The sequence below is a fragment of the Gambusia affinis genome, linkage group LG04 (assembly GCF_019740435.1).
Source record: "Gambusia affinis linkage group LG04, SWU_Gaff_1.0, whole genome shotgun sequence".
NCBI lineage: Eukaryota > Metazoa > Chordata > Actinopteri > Cyprinodontiformes > Poeciliidae > Gambusia > Gambusia affinis.
The window spans coordinates 27,678,379-27,695,082 of record NC_057871.1 but is presented as its reverse complement, the minus strand read 5'-3'; the positions used below and the strand labels follow the sequence as shown (position 1 = coordinate 27,695,082).

Sequence of the window (16,704 nt, the reverse complement as noted above, 5' to 3'; positions counted from 1 at the left end):
TCGTGACGACCACAACTAAAATGTTTTGTTCGATAGCAAACAACTTGTCAAAGTTAAAAAACGGCAGCTTGGGAGCAAGTTTAGCTTTAGCTTTACTGCTGTTGCCAGAGATGAATGCGAATTTAAATAGTTGGTCCGAAACAGCAGCTTTGTCTACAGCCAGTTGTATGACAGGCCATAACTTTTGCTAAGTCAATATGTTCATTCAACTGCAAACCATGTAAACAAATCAGCCAAGCTGTTCTATGATGGACACCTCACACACTGTAAAATAGCATTTTGGAGAGTTGTAGAAATTAGCCATGAAAATTATTACAGTTTTAATCAAGAAGTGGCTTTTGAACCTAACATTTTGTGATAGTTGAAGTCTAACTCGTTTGTAGCGTATTAAAGCATTTTGATTAAAAAATGTCCATGAAGCTGTTGAATTGGTTTAACATTGACATTTCTCGCTAACTGTGTGATGTGTCCAGCAGAGAACTATTTAATGATGAATTATTTATCAATTTAGAAAAAAACAAGTTTTAAAAATTCTCATTAGACTTGTGGTTAATAAAGGTTTTGTGTTCAGGAAAAATCTCAAGTACCATCCAGCTTTAGCTAGCCATTCAAGCTGGCTAGGAAGCCATTAGAAATAATGAACAGCACAGCTTGACTCTGGATGTCAGAGAAAACAGATTACACAAAAACTTATAGCAATAGAAAAAAGTATTAGATCCTTTAATCAAAAAGAAAATATATATATATAGCTTTTTTATCCAACTTTAGCAAGTTTAGCTATGTCAAACACGCTAACAAGCTAAGCTTCTTCAACATTGGCAGTGGTAGGCAATTAACACCATAGCTATGACTTTAAGGGCAAATTTTAACGTACTACTTTGTGATAACATATTTTTTTTAAATTGCATTCAACCTTAACTAGTTATGCTAAAGTGCTAAAGCTAAAGTCAAACCTGCAGGCATGTTTAGCTTCGTAACCCTGAGGCAATCATTTCCAATGAACAGAACACATTAGCTCTAGTTGTACAGGTAAATGTTTATGTTTACATATTAAAATAGATGTCCATATATTAGCCTCAGTATGCCTTAATAAACCAATTTCTGTGGGGTTTTTTCTTGTTGCCATGGAGAACACACCAAATAAGAAAAAAGAAATCATTACTGAATAGTTAGAAATTAACTAATTTAATTGATTAAGTAAATTTAAGTTATTGCCAATAAAATTAGCCAATATTAATTAATATTGCTACATTAGATTCAATACCTAAATTCGGTCTGTTTATTAGCATATGACCAATTTAGACAAATTGTAGTGAAAAGTCTTTAGTCAGATTATAGTCTAAATGTTCTAATGTTTTTCTTTTAATGACTAATAATATTTAATCCTCTCCAAAATTCTCATTTATAGTATACTCCTAGAAGTTCTAACAACAATTAGTTAAAAACAAAAAAGAATGCTAATGTATATCACCGGGCTTCCTTTCTTCCGTGTCCCCTCCTATATCTTTATCTGTCTCGGCCCGGAGGGAATCACAGTCCTATTAGAACAAATGACGAGGGGCCCAGGCGCTTTTGTTAAAAAAAAATAAAAAATAAAACCGAGGCAGGCGGGCGCGCGCCTGTCCTATTATGTGCGACACATGATCAATAGGGCGATAACACAGCAACATCAATATAAGCGACAGAACAATGAGGGATATCATCGAGCATCTATCTTAATATAGCCGACTACAAGGGCCGTCTGACAGCCGCGGCAGCTCATGAAAATTCCGCCCCACGAATCTCCCACCATCTCACATCTCCGCCTCCTGCTCAATAGACTATGCACGCTCACGCACAGCGGACCGCGCGCGCGCGCGCACGCATACACACACCGGCGCGGTGCAGCTGGCGCGGCTATTATTTTCCCATTTCAATTTGACACCCCTGCCTTTCATGCTAATTCTATTATTGTAGGAAGTTTATGTGATTCCATATCACTGGAAATCGGTAATGTCTAATAACCCTTTGGGCTGAAACGAAAGAAGGGGAGAGAAAAAAGAAAGAAGGGATGTGTGTGTGTGTGCGTGTGTGTGTGTGTGTGTGGGGGGGGGTTACTGCCTGGAGACCTGCGGCAGCCAGTGGGAAAATAATTACTTTCATATCAAAACTCAGCAGGAGGCGCAGGGTCCTATAGCCCGCGGCCACTAACCTCATTCCAGCTCGGCCTTTCAAATGAATAAATTTGTTAAAGCAATAAATACAAACAGCCAGACGGACTTGAGCTCCAGCTCTTGCATGGCTCATGACACAGAGAGGGTGAGGGGAGGACAAAAAGAGGGGGGATATTTTCTGCTGTAACATGACAAAACTCTAGCTGCCATGATCCAAAAAGCTTCTGTCAAACATCCTTTTCTCTCTCCGACCTCAAGACAAACTGAATTCAATTAAAACAATAACTTTATTTATCAAAAATGTTTACATATAAATATCGTTATCTCATTTTTTTGTTGTTTTTGTTTCTTGTTTTTTTCTTTTTTTCTTTTTTTTTACAATATTTGAGGATTTTTGTTGTGTTCGTTTTATTGAAGCCTATAGTTTTTCTTACAAGCTGTTCACAAAAACAAAAGAAAAGAAGAAAAAAGAAAAAGAGCAAAACCTGCTTCTGAAAGGTGTGTGTCGGGGGACAGGGAGCTGCTCAAAAGGCTGGACTTGTCATACCCTTAAAAAAAAATAAAGAAAATTAACAAAAGATCAAGTCTCCTGATTCCTGATATGTTTCAGAGTGTCTCGGCAGAACTTTGGGAATGTTTGAACTGGTTGGAGCGTTTTTTTGTTTTTTTGTTTCTTTCCCTGGTCCTTTGTTTGTGTTTGCTCCTAGAAAGTGTTAGTCCATATCGACATCCTCTCCATCTGTTCCTGGTCTTTCTCCACAGTCTGTGTTCGCCTCGCCGGGGCCTGGAGACCCCGGCTCCTCTCTTGCGCTCCTTTCCTTTGAACTCTGCTCGACCTCCGTTCGAGACGCCGGCCCCCCGTCCTCGCCGACCAGAACCGTCTGATCCGCGCCGTCGGACGGTGGAGGAACGGGGAAGGCCGCCTTTTTGCAGCTGCTGACGCGGACCCTGGCGTTGCCTGCCTCTGCTGTAACACCGAGGTGATTGTGGTGTGTGTGCTCCGTATGGGCCGAGTTCAAACGCTCAGTGGTGCTGCCAAAGGCGGAGAGGTCGGAGGGAGCCGGGCTCCCTTCGCTCGGTGAGCGCCTCTGTCCCTGGGCGAGTCTGTCGGAGTTCTCCTGACACGGAGCTGCCTTCAGGGCGGCTTGGGGCACTAAGAACCCCAAAGGCTGATGGGTGATGGGGTAAAGGAGGAAGTGCCCCTTGCCCACCAGCGTCCTTTGATTGGGCAGTGAGGAAAAGTCCAGTTGGGATTTCCGCCGTGGCATGGTGTCGGAGAGGAGGCTCTCCACGCTGAATGGGTTCCGCTTCTGCACGCCGGGCGACCTCTGACCCCCGGGGCCGGGGCCATGCGTGCTGCCCGGAGAGACCTGCTCCGGTTCCCCCACGGTTCTTTGGTTTGGCTGGTTTTGCGGCGGACCGAAGTCGTGTCGCGTTTGGTCGCAGCTGGATTCGCCCCTCGACGCCGGCAGTTCCACGTGGATGGAGGGCGGCTGCTGCTCGCTGTCGGTGAACTGCGACACCCCGCTGTCGCTTTCGGAGCCGCCCGGCGTGTGGAAGCTGTCGCCCGACAGGAGCTTGTTCTGGGACTTGAGCAGCTTCCTCTCATGTTTGCGTTTCTTCTTCTCGGCCCGCTCGCGCTCCCGCCGCGCGATCTCCTCGGGGTCCATGGGCTCGCCGCTGCAGGTGGTCGGGTGGGAGTTGTGGGCGGGCCGTCCGGGGCCCTTCTTCGTGTTCTCCTTCTTCCTCCATTTAGCTCGTCTGTTTTGAAACCACACCTATTCACACACACAAAGAGAGTGCGTGTAAACATTTACTCACACAAATACATAGAAAACTTTTTCCAATTGCTCTTTTAAACTCAGTGTTGCTGCATTGTGGCATTAGGCCTGACACAAATTTAGCTGGGTGATAAATTGTCCCAGAAGTTATCATGATAAACCATAATACAGTTTTGAGACCATTTTCAAGTACTATTATGGTAATGGCATAAAAAGGCAAGAACACATTCTGAAATATTATGAAGCTTTAAATTCTAAGGAAGACTTCACACTGGAATTGGAAGACATTTTGAATAAACGAAAGAAGAGAAACAACAAATAAAATGGATACTGAAGTCTCTGTAGGCAAAATTGTCACTTCAAAAAAAGAGCTGCTTGAGACAAAAGCACCAAACTGAAGACATTTGTCGTCCAGTTTTTGGTCGAAAGAGAAAAACAACAAATAATACAAATAGAAATTATTGAGCTTGTTTTAATATAATATGCAATTAATTGATTTATTGCTTTTTGTGGCAGGCCTAAGTGTCAAAACAAGGAATGTGAATCTTTCAGGATAATTGGAGGGATTATATATTTTACACATATATTTTACAGCTATTTGTTTTGTAGGAAGTGTTTAATTACATTTGTGATAACTGGCTTTATGTAAATAAACTGAATTAAGTCAAATTGAAAAGGCAGCAGGTCACTCTGAAGGACATTATTATGGTTAGGGAAGCACCAATCAAATTGTTTCCCCTCCAATACCGATATGTGAGGAATAGTATCAACCGATACTGATCCGATACAGGAAAACAGCGCTGAATTGACTATAAAAGTTTACATTTTTTAAATCACACACATAAATGTACTGAATTGCACATTTATTTGATCATTCTGCACCAGTACAGCTCACTTAAATACAGCAATAGCCGCGCAATTTTGGTTAAACATGTAAAAACAACCAAACTTTAATTTGTTCAATCAGTACAATAAAGAGTTTAACAGCCAATGTCAAATAAATAATAATAAAAAAACCGAAACTGACAAAAACAACAGGTTGACTATCTTGGTCAAGTATGTAAAAATAAACTGCGACATTCTATATAATAGAATATTTATAGAATTAGGAATTCTACATATAAAGTAAAATAAAGAAAGAATAATGATGCTCAGAGCACAAAGCATAGAATTAGATTGACTAATTGGCTGCCATTATTGACAGCCAATTGTCACCAATACCCAATCTAGAATTTTTTTGCAATATTGGGGCAGATACCGATATTAATATCAGATGGTGCAGCTCAAATCATGGTTATCAATTAATCGGCAATGGGAAAGTTATTTTGACACCAGACTGAACATTTCAGACAGATTAAATTTACATACTGGCCTTTTCTGTGAAATTGTCCAATTTCAACTTTTTAATTAGTTTTTTACCCATAAAGCCACATGCTAGGGTCAGTTTCTCAGTTGGTTTAGCAATTTAGTTGTGAAGTATTATGTAATCCCAAATCACATCGACCCTCCATAAAACAACCTTCCAGCCACAGAAGGCACAGGACAAACACACATTAGTATTTTTCTATTTTTTTTTTCTCACTATTTTTATATTTTGAATCTAATTTCTCCTTCTGATGTGTTATGTAAAGCGCTTTCTAATGCCTGCTGATCAGACTGCTGTTCCTGCTGTGGGTTATTAATTCATGAACAACCAAAAGCAGAAACTCTTGTCAGCATTCTTTTTTCTTTTTCTTTTTTTTTTTTGTATAATCATGTAGTTGGTATACATGCTGTCTTTTTCGTTGTCCGTTTTTGTTTGTGAAAGAAAAGTCAGATTTGGAGATAATGAAGCATAAAGTGTTCCTTACACTCTGGTGAAATTTTGTAATACATCTGTAATTCAATGGATTAATGAATTAAAAGTAGCAATACAATATTAGAACCTGATCAGGAACAAAGTCAGTCACTTGGTGCAGTCAAGTGGTATTAGTAAAAAACTTTTCACTAATTGTCACTTCAAGACTGTGTTATTTTTGAGGTTCTAATTCAGTTTTGATCATAATCATAGATTTGGGTCACAATTTAGTCATATGTAGTCATCTTAGTTTTAGTCTAAATTTACAAAAATGTGAAGTCCTGGATTAATGAATGTTCATAACCTTTGACTTTTTTTCACATGGTTCTAAGAGTGTTTAGCTGCAGCAAATGCTGAGACACACATCCTCTTCGACAAGATTTTATTCTCACTTCACTGTTTTCTCAGCTCTTTCCCCAAAACTAAAATTTAGGTCTGACTGAGTTTTATCTGGTGTGTTTCAATTATTTTATTTGGAAGGAAAAAGGAAAAGAGCGAAATCGACCTGCTTGACTTTTTAAGTTTTTGTCACTCAGAATGCTTCAACAGAAACACAAACATTTTATTTTGACAGACTGATGTAGTCATTTCGTTCTGGCATTCTTGCATTGAAAGTAGGATCAAACTGCATTGCATTTTGATTTTTATCTCAGTGTGACTGGATTGACTTTCTTATGAACTTATGATCTGCACTTTCTCAAAGTGGATTCCTCACAACATATGAATTGGAGTTGTTTGTTTGTAGAGATGCTTTCCAAAAGGTTTTTTCAGTTTATTTTTATCACGCTTTACCTGTTTATGTATTTGTTTTTAATTAATATTCCAGTGTTCCATTTTGTTTTTTGTTTAATGATATATATCTTTTGTTCGTTTCATTGTTTTCCTTTCAAGCACTACAAATGACCTCATGTATGAATGCTGCTATGTAAATAAACCTGCCTCTCCTTACTTTGCTGTGATAAATTCATATTTCTGGCTGTGTTGGATTTGTTTTTATGGAGGTTTGCGATAATTGTATACTTGAGTACAAAAAAAAACAAAAAAAAAAAAACAAACATACAATCTCAGCCATGACATTCAATACTTCTGGGGGCCACTTTAAAACAACTGTCAAACATTACGGGTCTCCCAACATCAAACATCAGCAGGTTTCACAGCTGTAAGAGAAAACATGCATGACAGGGGAAGAAAAGCAAGGATAAAAAAGGAAAATTTACAACAAATCCATAGAAATTCCCCCAAATTTGAAGACAATCACGTTCTTTATCTCCTTGGATCTATGTGCAATGCTGCTTCACACACCTTAAGACCTCTTAAGTTCATAGGTCACAGCCTTAGGCCAGCAGGTGCACAGATGTGCTGGTGTTAATTACCAATGAGCTGCTGTAATAGCTACATCCGCCAATTAAATTTAACTGTTCTATGGTTAAATCAGCCATATCCCGTCTGTTCATCCACACCCAGCCTTCTGCTCCCTCAAAGTCCCTCCTCTCCTCCACCCTCCACCTCTTCTTTCACCGAGCCGAGGCAGGAAGCCTCCACCCACCTTCCAGCTCCCACCGCTCGGCCTCTAGGCGCGCTGACAGCCGCATGTTCGCCGCTGATAACACCGGGAGTTTAGCATGCGCAAGTAGGATCCGCCGAACGTTGCATAATAACTGCACGAGGACCCAACATCGCGCGCGACAATGGCGCTTCTTATGAATTGTTAATGTCGGTTCTATCATCCGCGGGCAAAAATAAATAAATAAATAAAAACCTGGTGATAAAGGAGCACTGAGCAGCTTGAGGGAACAGTAATCTGAGGTTTTAAGAAACAAAATCCCCAAACAACATACAATAACAGCGAGCTCCGTTTGTGCCCCGCGACTGCTGCGAACAGCGCGCGGACTGGATGTCGCGCGGATGGGAAACGTAAAGCGTCTTTCAGGTTTACATATCCAAAGATACATCTCTTTAAAACAAATAATAGCTTAACTGTAAAAATTTATAATAATAATAATAATAATAATAATAATAATAATAATAATAATAATTGTTATAAATTAGCAAGAACATTTCGTGCAAGCAAGTTCACGCTTTATCAAAGCCTTAAATTGCATTTCTCCTTTTCTGAAAATATTATCCGCTTTTTAAAATCATCAATTAGCAGTTTATTTTTCTGTATTGACCTTATTATCACCCTTTTTATCTCTAACTAAAAATATATAAGCTACATTAATTTTAGAAAAACAAAAATAAACTGAAATTTTTTCTAGTAGAAATCACCTCAAATCAGGTTAAACTACTGCTATATATATATATATATATATATATATATATATATATATATATATATATATATATATATATATATATATATATATATATATATATATATATATATATATATATATATATATATATATATATATATATATATATATATATATATATATATATATATATATATATATATATATATATATATATATATATATATATATATATATATATATATATATATATATATATATAACAGATACAAAATGTGTTTAATAAAGTATTTGTGCTGCAACTCAATCACGCAATATAAGCACAAGTAATAAGAAGACTATTAGCAGAATTATGAATAAAGTACAACAAAAGAAGCAAAATAAATGAAGTGTAACGTATCCTTTCACCTATTGATTCGTTTTGTAAATAGAGTTGTTTTAATTAGCCCATAAATCAATAGATGGCCCACGTGCAAAATTCAAATGAGACTCTTTTCTGGTGCTTTCATTATTGACAAGCAGCTTCATCAGGATGGGGCAGGCTTTATGGACCATAACACAACAATTATCTCCAGATGTGTTCATGCTAGAAGGCTTTTTTGGTTTTTTGTTGTGTTTTTTTTTTTTTACTTATTAAATTCAATAATAGCTGAAAATTTTGAAAGAGTAACTAATAAAAATTTCACAAGGAAGAAAACTTAAATAATAATAGTAATAAATAAAGAGACATCAGATTGATTTCCTTTGGCTCACCTGAACTCTGGACTCCACGAGGTCAAGCCTGAGCGCGAGCGCCTCCCGCATGAACACATCCGGATAGTGACTCTCGTTGAAAGCCTTCTCCAGCTCCTCCAGCTGCCAGCCGGTGAAATTCGTCCTGGTTCTCCTCCTTTTGCAGCCGGGACTGTCCTTATCCGGGTCTCCGGAATCTGCAAGGCGTGCGCGCGCGTGTGCATATGCAGAGGCGCGTGTTTTTGTTTGTGTGTGCGTGCGCGTGTGTGTGTGTAAAAGACAGATAGGTACGCACATGCATAAAGAGAGAGAGGGAGAGATTGAGAGATGCTGATGCCAAGTCTAGTCGACAAGTAAATGTGAGCAACTTAAGTGTAAAATTGCCAGCTTTAGTTTGTTGTTTGATAAAATACTTTAAAACAAATTTGCTAACAGAAATAGATATCAAAAACATTTTCTATTGAAGTGCAAATAATAAAGCGATAATAACATAAAATTACTCTTTAGATAGACACGAAAACAAACTTGCAAAAACTAAGAGAACAATATTTATGAGGGATGACATGAGAGTATTAATATAGTCGAAGGGCCCCACATTGATAGGGCCCTTACGGGCAATGCTAAGTGTTCCTCAATTTAAAAACTGAAATTATCCATCAAATCTTATCCAAACCTGATCTTTTAAAAACTTTTTCATTACTTTTTTTTTCTTTTTGGTAATTCCCAGTTTTTAATATAAATATAGTTTCTACTTTTACCAGCTTTAGGAACACAGACTAATTTTTATTCAACAACTCGCATTTAACAAACTTTAGAGTTTTATCTCCACAGATAAAAATAAATAAATAAATAATAAATAAATAAATAAAAATTAAGAAAACAGGTAGACTCACCTGATAGTTTGAACTGCTGGCTGTCGGATGAGAGTAAAGGGCTGGAGGAGACCACAGAGGCCGAGCACGAGCCGTTTAATAATCCGTCTATAGAGAAGGGTACGGCGGCCGCGGACTGCAGCTGGTGTCCGCTCGCGAGCTCGTAAACGTGCTGGTGGTGGTGGTGGTGATGGTGGGAACCGAGCGAGTAGGGGAAACCCACCAGGCCGCCCAAGGAGCCGCCGAACTGGGCGTGAGGATGCTCGAGAACCCGGCTGTCCATGTTCGGCGGAGCTCGGCCGAAGTGAAGACGCAGAGGGAGGCGGTGTGGCTGAACATGCAGTCAGAATAGATGGGGGAAAAACAGTCAGGAGGCAGAGGAGGAAGAAGGAGGAGAGGGGAACGGTAGCGGACACGCGCGGAGCCTCGGTCACCGAGCGGTGAGCGGCGAGGCTGAGGAGGCTGATATCGCTGCTTCTCTGACGGTCCAGCCCAGACGGTAACCCCGGTCTCTCTGTGTAGCAGCCAGCTCATTAGGACTCCTCCATCTGCTCCCGGGACCAATAAGAAGCGTTAATCGTCCGGTGACGTCAGAGACGCGGTTAATGGAGTGACTGAAGGAAACAGGAGAGAGCTAGAAAAGCGAAAGTGAGAGAGAGAGAGAGAATGGGGCGGTTTTTTTCTCTTTTTTTCGCTTTTCTGGATCAATCGCTAATTACCTGGCGCAGTCCTTTAATTCAGACCTGTCAAAACAATGAGGACGAGGCTAATCTGGCACTCGGAAAATATCCAAGTGACTGAAAGTCCAATTCCATTAAATTCCCAGGAATAAAACTTAGAATTGTTCAAATGAGAAAGCTCAATTTCATATGCTCAGCAGATGCTACAGGTGCATCTCTGTAAACCAGAATATAACCATGAAGGTAATTCATTTCAAAATGTCAAACCAGCTGTTTAAACCATAATAATGTTAATGATTGTGGCTTAAAAGTAAATTTTCCAGAAACTTTGAACGTTACAATAAACCAGTGAAACACATTTTAAATGCAAAACTGTATTCATAGCATGACCGCGCTCTGACCTACATAAACATGGGGAAGACTGTTGACCTGTGGTGGGTGAGCCACAAAATCAGAAGAAGCTGACTGTCCACAATGCATTTTAATAGAAAGTTGAGTGGAAGGAAAACTGAGAGAATTGTGAGGTGAAATTCACAAGCTGCAGACCAAAATCATCAAACTGAACAAAAACACCCATTAAAAATATGCATGGCTCTGTATGACATATGAACTTTTTGATCTAATTTTCTGAAATAAATGAACTTTTCAGTGATTTACATTCAATGACAATTGCTTAAACTTGCATGAAGCATGTCCTATTTTAATCCACAGATTATCAATGTAACTTGACTTAATGTGTGTATATATTCTGCATTATATCTAGATAGATAGATAGATAGATAGATAGATAGATAGATAGATAGATAGATAGATAGATAGATAGATAGATAGATAGATAGATAGATAGATAGATAGATAGATAGATAGATAGATAGATAGATAGATAGATAGATAGATAGATAGATAGATTTACATTCAGGTAAAAACTGTCAACATGTGATGACAGTGTAACATTAGGCAGATAATCTGTGAAAGGATTGAGCTTCTCCCTGTTCTGTTATTGCCATATGAAGAAATGCACTACTCAAGACTAAAGACAACAAATCAGTGTTTCTGTTATCAAAGAGTGAGAGGCTGTTCCAATAACTAGAGAAAAATTTATCTTTGTCTTCATTTCGGAGGCAGAAGCATTCGAAGGCCCGTCTCACTGATCTGAACAGTCATCAGAAGAGCCCTGAACGACACGTCACATGATTATAGAGCCACAGCAGAAACAGCACACACCCCAAGTCTGACCATATCTGTGTTACCAGGTGGACAACAGAGCCACATCTTTATTCACTGTCATGCAGCTGCCCCTCACCTCACTGGAGGGAAGAATTTCAGTTGGGCTTTCCTTGGAAAAAAACAAAAAGGTGCTGCTCCATGTCCTAATGATGGAGAAACAGCTTATTGTTCCAGGAAAGCCATATATCTGCTGTCATCTGTGGTTATGCTAACTAGCCTTAGCTTTCACGACAGGCCTTACTGACAGGGAGAAGTTATATCATAAGAGAGAGCAAGGTGGCAGCACACGAGCTTGATGTACAGCGTTAACACCCGCCTCCTGCCTCTGATTGGTTGTTAGTCAGCACTGGGAGAAGACAGAGAAATTTTCAAAAACATATTCTCAATTTATTTTTCTCTTTTAAATTTTGCTTTATTTTTTTTCCACAGATTACACCTCACTACATGGTGACAGGTTCAGCAAAAGTTTAAAAATACATATTTATATTTTAGTAAAAGCTATATACTGCAGCTTTGAGGATTCAAATAATTCAATAGCAACCTCTTTACCATTATTCTCCATCTTTTTTTTTTTTTTTGAGTTATCACATCATATTTGTAACCAGAGAAATTTCTTCACATCACCAAATGTTCAATATCCAGTTCAATTACCAACTGTGATGGAATGTCAAATTAACAAAATCTTAATGCGTAAAACAAACAAACTTGACTGAAACCTACAAGGACAAGAAAGAGTTTTAGTATGGCTACTTGAAGGCTAATTGATTAAATAACGGCCGTTATTTAGTGACGGCTTTTCCAATTAATAACCCTATATATATATTTTGGAAGAAAAACCTCGTGGACATAGCACCAAGTACAAAGTCCAAGTCCAATTTATTTCCGCAGAACAAAATGGATTCCTTCACAGTTAACACTAAACTGTGCCACTGTGGAAGAGAGCAGGAGCTCCTCTCCTGTTTTTGAACCGCAATGAATAAAAATCTCAGACTCAATACAGACAACACTCGGGTTAGGGTTCAAGTTCACTGGCTGAAAAAAAGCTCTCTCACTATAGAGAAATGATGAGTCTTTAAATTAAGTTGCCACTACATCTAATAGATCATAAGAGAAGCTCCAGTGTTTTTATTTTGAACTCCTGTCTTATAATGCCACCTGTCATTTTACATTCTTTATCATTTCTTTAAAAGGATTCGACAATTGCATATCGTACAGACTTCATCTAAATGGAATCACATTGAGAGATTATAATAAAAAGGAGGTATATTATGAAAGCCTTTAGCTAAATTTAGTTAAGTGATCTCTTATCCCCTAAGGGGAAAAATACATAAATGCAGCAATTTTTACAACAATGTTAACATGGTTATTTGATAATGCTGTAAAATGGGACTTTGTGCCTGAAAAACACAAAGTCCCATTTGTATTTGACAGCTTAAGAATCCATAAGGTGTGGAGACAAAACTTGACAGCGATACAATTTTCTCTGCCAGGAGATAATTGTATCAAACTACAAAAATGGCCGAGTGGGGTGGAAGAGAGGGGCGGGGCTTGAAATGTCTCATTCACATTTAAAAAGACCGCAGCAGAACAGGGTAAACAAGGGTCTGTGCATGGCAGTTCTACTAGGCCATAAGAGGACGATTTACATGCGAAAAGGAAGGATTTAAAAGCATTATATATCCACCTTAATGTGGATATTTCCGCCTGGAGGATGAAGCTGGGGAAGCAGAGAGAGAAGCACAATCACGGCATGTAGCTGATATTTTTTTTTTTTTTTTTTTTTTTTTTTTTTTTTTGACGTCAGTGATCCAGTCGGTATACAAATAAATAAACAAAAAAAATCGAGATACTTCACAGACAATTTGCAGCAGTTCCTGGGGCGCGTGCTTAGTGGAGATTTTGAAAGTAGAAAAATGGCTCCAATTAAAATGTGAAGTTTATCCTATCACGTGAAGGGTCTGGGCCCCTTTGGGTGGGGATGGTGCTCGAATTGAAGTGTGAATTGGAAAAATGGAAAATGAAAGGTTTCGAGAGGCCAGAAGCAGCACCGGGTGTCCAGGTGGCCATCTTTGGACGGGGAGGGAAAGATTATATATATAAATTGTAAACGGTGTCGCGGGGGCCAAATCTCACCCGAGGCAGAGACCGCTTCATTCTGCGTTAAATTTCTTGACAGAGAGCCACCCCTCGTGCTGGTGAATACTGAATGGTAATCAGAGCTGGTTGAATAAATGCCCCCTCTTCCTTCCCCCCGCCCCTCTCTTCCATTACTGTGAATTAATTCGACTTTATTTATCCAATTTCTGGAGCTGACAGAATGTTAATTTGAGTTGAGATTTCTCTCCGCTGTTCTCGCCCGTGACCCGCAAGCCCCCGGATTGGCGTGTTGTAATAACCTGAATCTTTCACCAGAAGCTTCGATAATTGTTACCTTATTAGCATGTAAATTGTTTAATTAATATTATTATGAAGAACCATATAATCCCTTCGTTACTTGACCCCGAGTCCACACGCCGAGCGGGGGCTTTTCTGCATTTCAATGTCTGACTTTTTTTTTTTTTTTTTTTTTAATAGACTCTTTAATGTCGGCTGTTCGTTTGGATGTTATGAAGCCCCCCGTTTTTCTTTCTTTTTTCCTTTTTCTTTTCTGAACAGAATCTGTACAGAAGCTTTGAACAGCTTGAGTGGCGCTTTTCATGTCAAACCTTCTTTATCTCTCTCTCTCTCTCTCTTTTGCTCTCACTGTTTCCCTCTTTATTTCCTCGCTTGCTCTGTCTGATGTGTATTTATTTCCGTTGCTGCCATTTCAGAACATCAAACTCCGACACTTTCTTGTCATTTTGCTTATAGAAGCTGTTTGAACCCCCCATCCCACACCGCGCGCGCACACACACGCACACACCCGCACACACACAAACACACACACACACACACACACAAACACGCACACACAGTGGCTGCGCGAGCCAAACACATGCAGCGCTGAATGAAAAGCAGCCCTTGACATGAGGTCCTCAGAGACCGCAGCATTTAAATTCCCTTTTCTTCCTCCTCTTTTTTTCCTTTTTTTTTTCTTTTTTGCTGGGCACGAGTGACATTGTCAGATGCTAGCTTTAATTAACTTGATAATAAGATGGGCGACGCACGCACGGGGCAGGGTTCGGCTTGCCTCGCCTCCAGCCCCTCCTCCTCCTCTCGCTGCTCTGTGCAGAAAAAAAACGCCACTCAAAGAGAGCAAGATAAAATAATAATAATAATAATAATAATAATAATAATAATAATAATAATAATAATAATAATAATAATATTAAAGGTCATCTCTGCTGAGGTGACTCAGCTCAACACTGTTGTCATAAAATGTTTTAAAGAATCAAGTGAAGAACGTCATACATTGTGTCAATGTTGCAGGGAATTCCTGAACAAAGTGCAAAGTGTGTGCGGACATATTGTAGGCTGGCCTCTGATATAGACAGCGTCATTTACACATGCGCCAACAGCTGTTGGATACAGAAAGTGCTGACTAGAAATCATTTTTGTGCCGTAGTTTCTGCCGCCCCGTCTAGCACAGCGCCCTGGGTAGTGCCCCTATTCCATTTTTGCGCCACTGAGCTGAAAAAGAGAGGGAAAAAAAATCACATCACACATACATTCCAGTTGATCCTAGTTGTCAATCAGCTCAGTTAAGCTATTTAATCCCACCAGCAACAATTGTTGCCAGATATTATTTCTTCAGTTTTATTTCTGTAAGCTCTAAAAGTGTTGCTTTGGCTTTTGGCCGCTAATGCAAGTTTAGAAATGAAACAGTAGGTTGTCTACTCTAAGCAATATCAATCTCACAGCTAGCGTGAATGTTCACATGTTTGGACCTTTACTTCCTGCCTGTTGCGCTGGAGGTAAATGTCTGTCTCAAACCTTTACAAGAGGAAGTGAGTAGAATGCTTAAATGAGCAAATATATCTAATCTGGTATATAATGAGAATTGTATTCCTGCATGCAAGAAGAGTAGATGTAAGCATGGCAACAATAGTTGTCGCTAGCGTGCCCCACAGACGGCGCTATGCTAGCAGTCATAGATGTGGTATTGTATCTTTATGTGTCTGAGGACTTGTAGCCAGACCTTGTAATAACAGATTATGCAAGTTATTTTTGTTCTCATTTTTTGTGTGTGTGCAAATAAATCAAAATTCTCTACAGCAACAATTGCTGTAGAGAATAAAATCTAGATTTTCACTAACATAACTAACATAAAATGTAATAATTCATTACTATTATTGTATGCATCATCTAAAGGGACATTATTAAATTAGCTGCAGTTTCCAATCATTTGCCTTACAGAGCACCCCTCCCACTCAGCTCCTCCAGACTAGCCAGCAATAATTAGCAAACACCTGGTGGAACTGAACATCATCTGACCTCATTAAATTGGCCACTTCTCAGTGAAACTTTGGTAAAAACACGTTGATAAAGGGTTAATAGAGGAGCCATGTTGTGATGACTTCCTGAAGGCGGAGTTTCAGAAAGAGCAGCAGCTTCTTAAAGAAACAGAGGCCCATTTTCAAGGCTTTATATTACAAACTTAAATTTCTTTTAAGGTGTGTCTGATTTTTACAGTATTTTTATTCCAATCTGGAGAGACTCAGACGGAGAAAGACAGCGATTAAAAAGGTTTATAGACATACATGAATTAAAGTTCTCTGGCGCTCTGGTCCCGGCTGAGGACATCGAACTGTGATGCTCGGATGAGCATTCCCGATGCGGGTTAGGAATGTTATCCCGCAGGGCCCAACACGGGTGGTGTCACCAGTGAAGGATGCGAGCCTGGAGAGCCGGGAGAGTGCAGGTGTAGAAAGGGTGGAGGTGGGTTGTGCGCAGCTGGAAAGCGGAAGATGCCATGGATGGAGGTTCTTATCAACTGGGGTTTGGTCGGTGATTGGCCGTGACGTGGCTTGGTCCAGCGTTGATAGGTTGACGATGATGAGCGGGACGCGCCGATTGGATGATGCAGGTGGGGCTAAAGAGTCTTCCAGATTGACATGGTTACTGGATTTTTATTACAACTGAAGGTAACATGGCTACCTGATTGTGCTATAAAATGGCACTATGCAGCTGTGAAATAAATAACACTCCCCTTTTAAGGCTTTTTTGGCTTGAAATGGACCATCCAACT

The 16,704-nt window shown here is 39.5% G+C and overlaps 1 protein-coding gene across 1 annotated transcript; it reads right to left on the bottom strand.

The window, feature by feature from the left end:
• Positions 1-1,080: 1,080 nt before the first annotated feature.
• LOC122830352 (homeobox protein unc-4 homolog) lies at positions 1,081-10,168 on the bottom strand. Its single transcript, XM_044115643.1, has 3 exons — positions 9,652-10,168; positions 8,780-8,955; positions 1,081-3,931 (listed from the first exon to the last, which is right to left on the bottom strand). Exons 1-3 carry the CDS (start codon positions 9,911-9,913, stop codon positions 2,867-2,869), a joined length of 1,503 nt encoding a protein of 500 aa, XP_043971578.1. The 5' UTR covers positions 9,914-10,168; the 3' UTR covers positions 1,081-2,866.
• Positions 10,169-16,704: the final 6,536 nt, after the last annotated feature.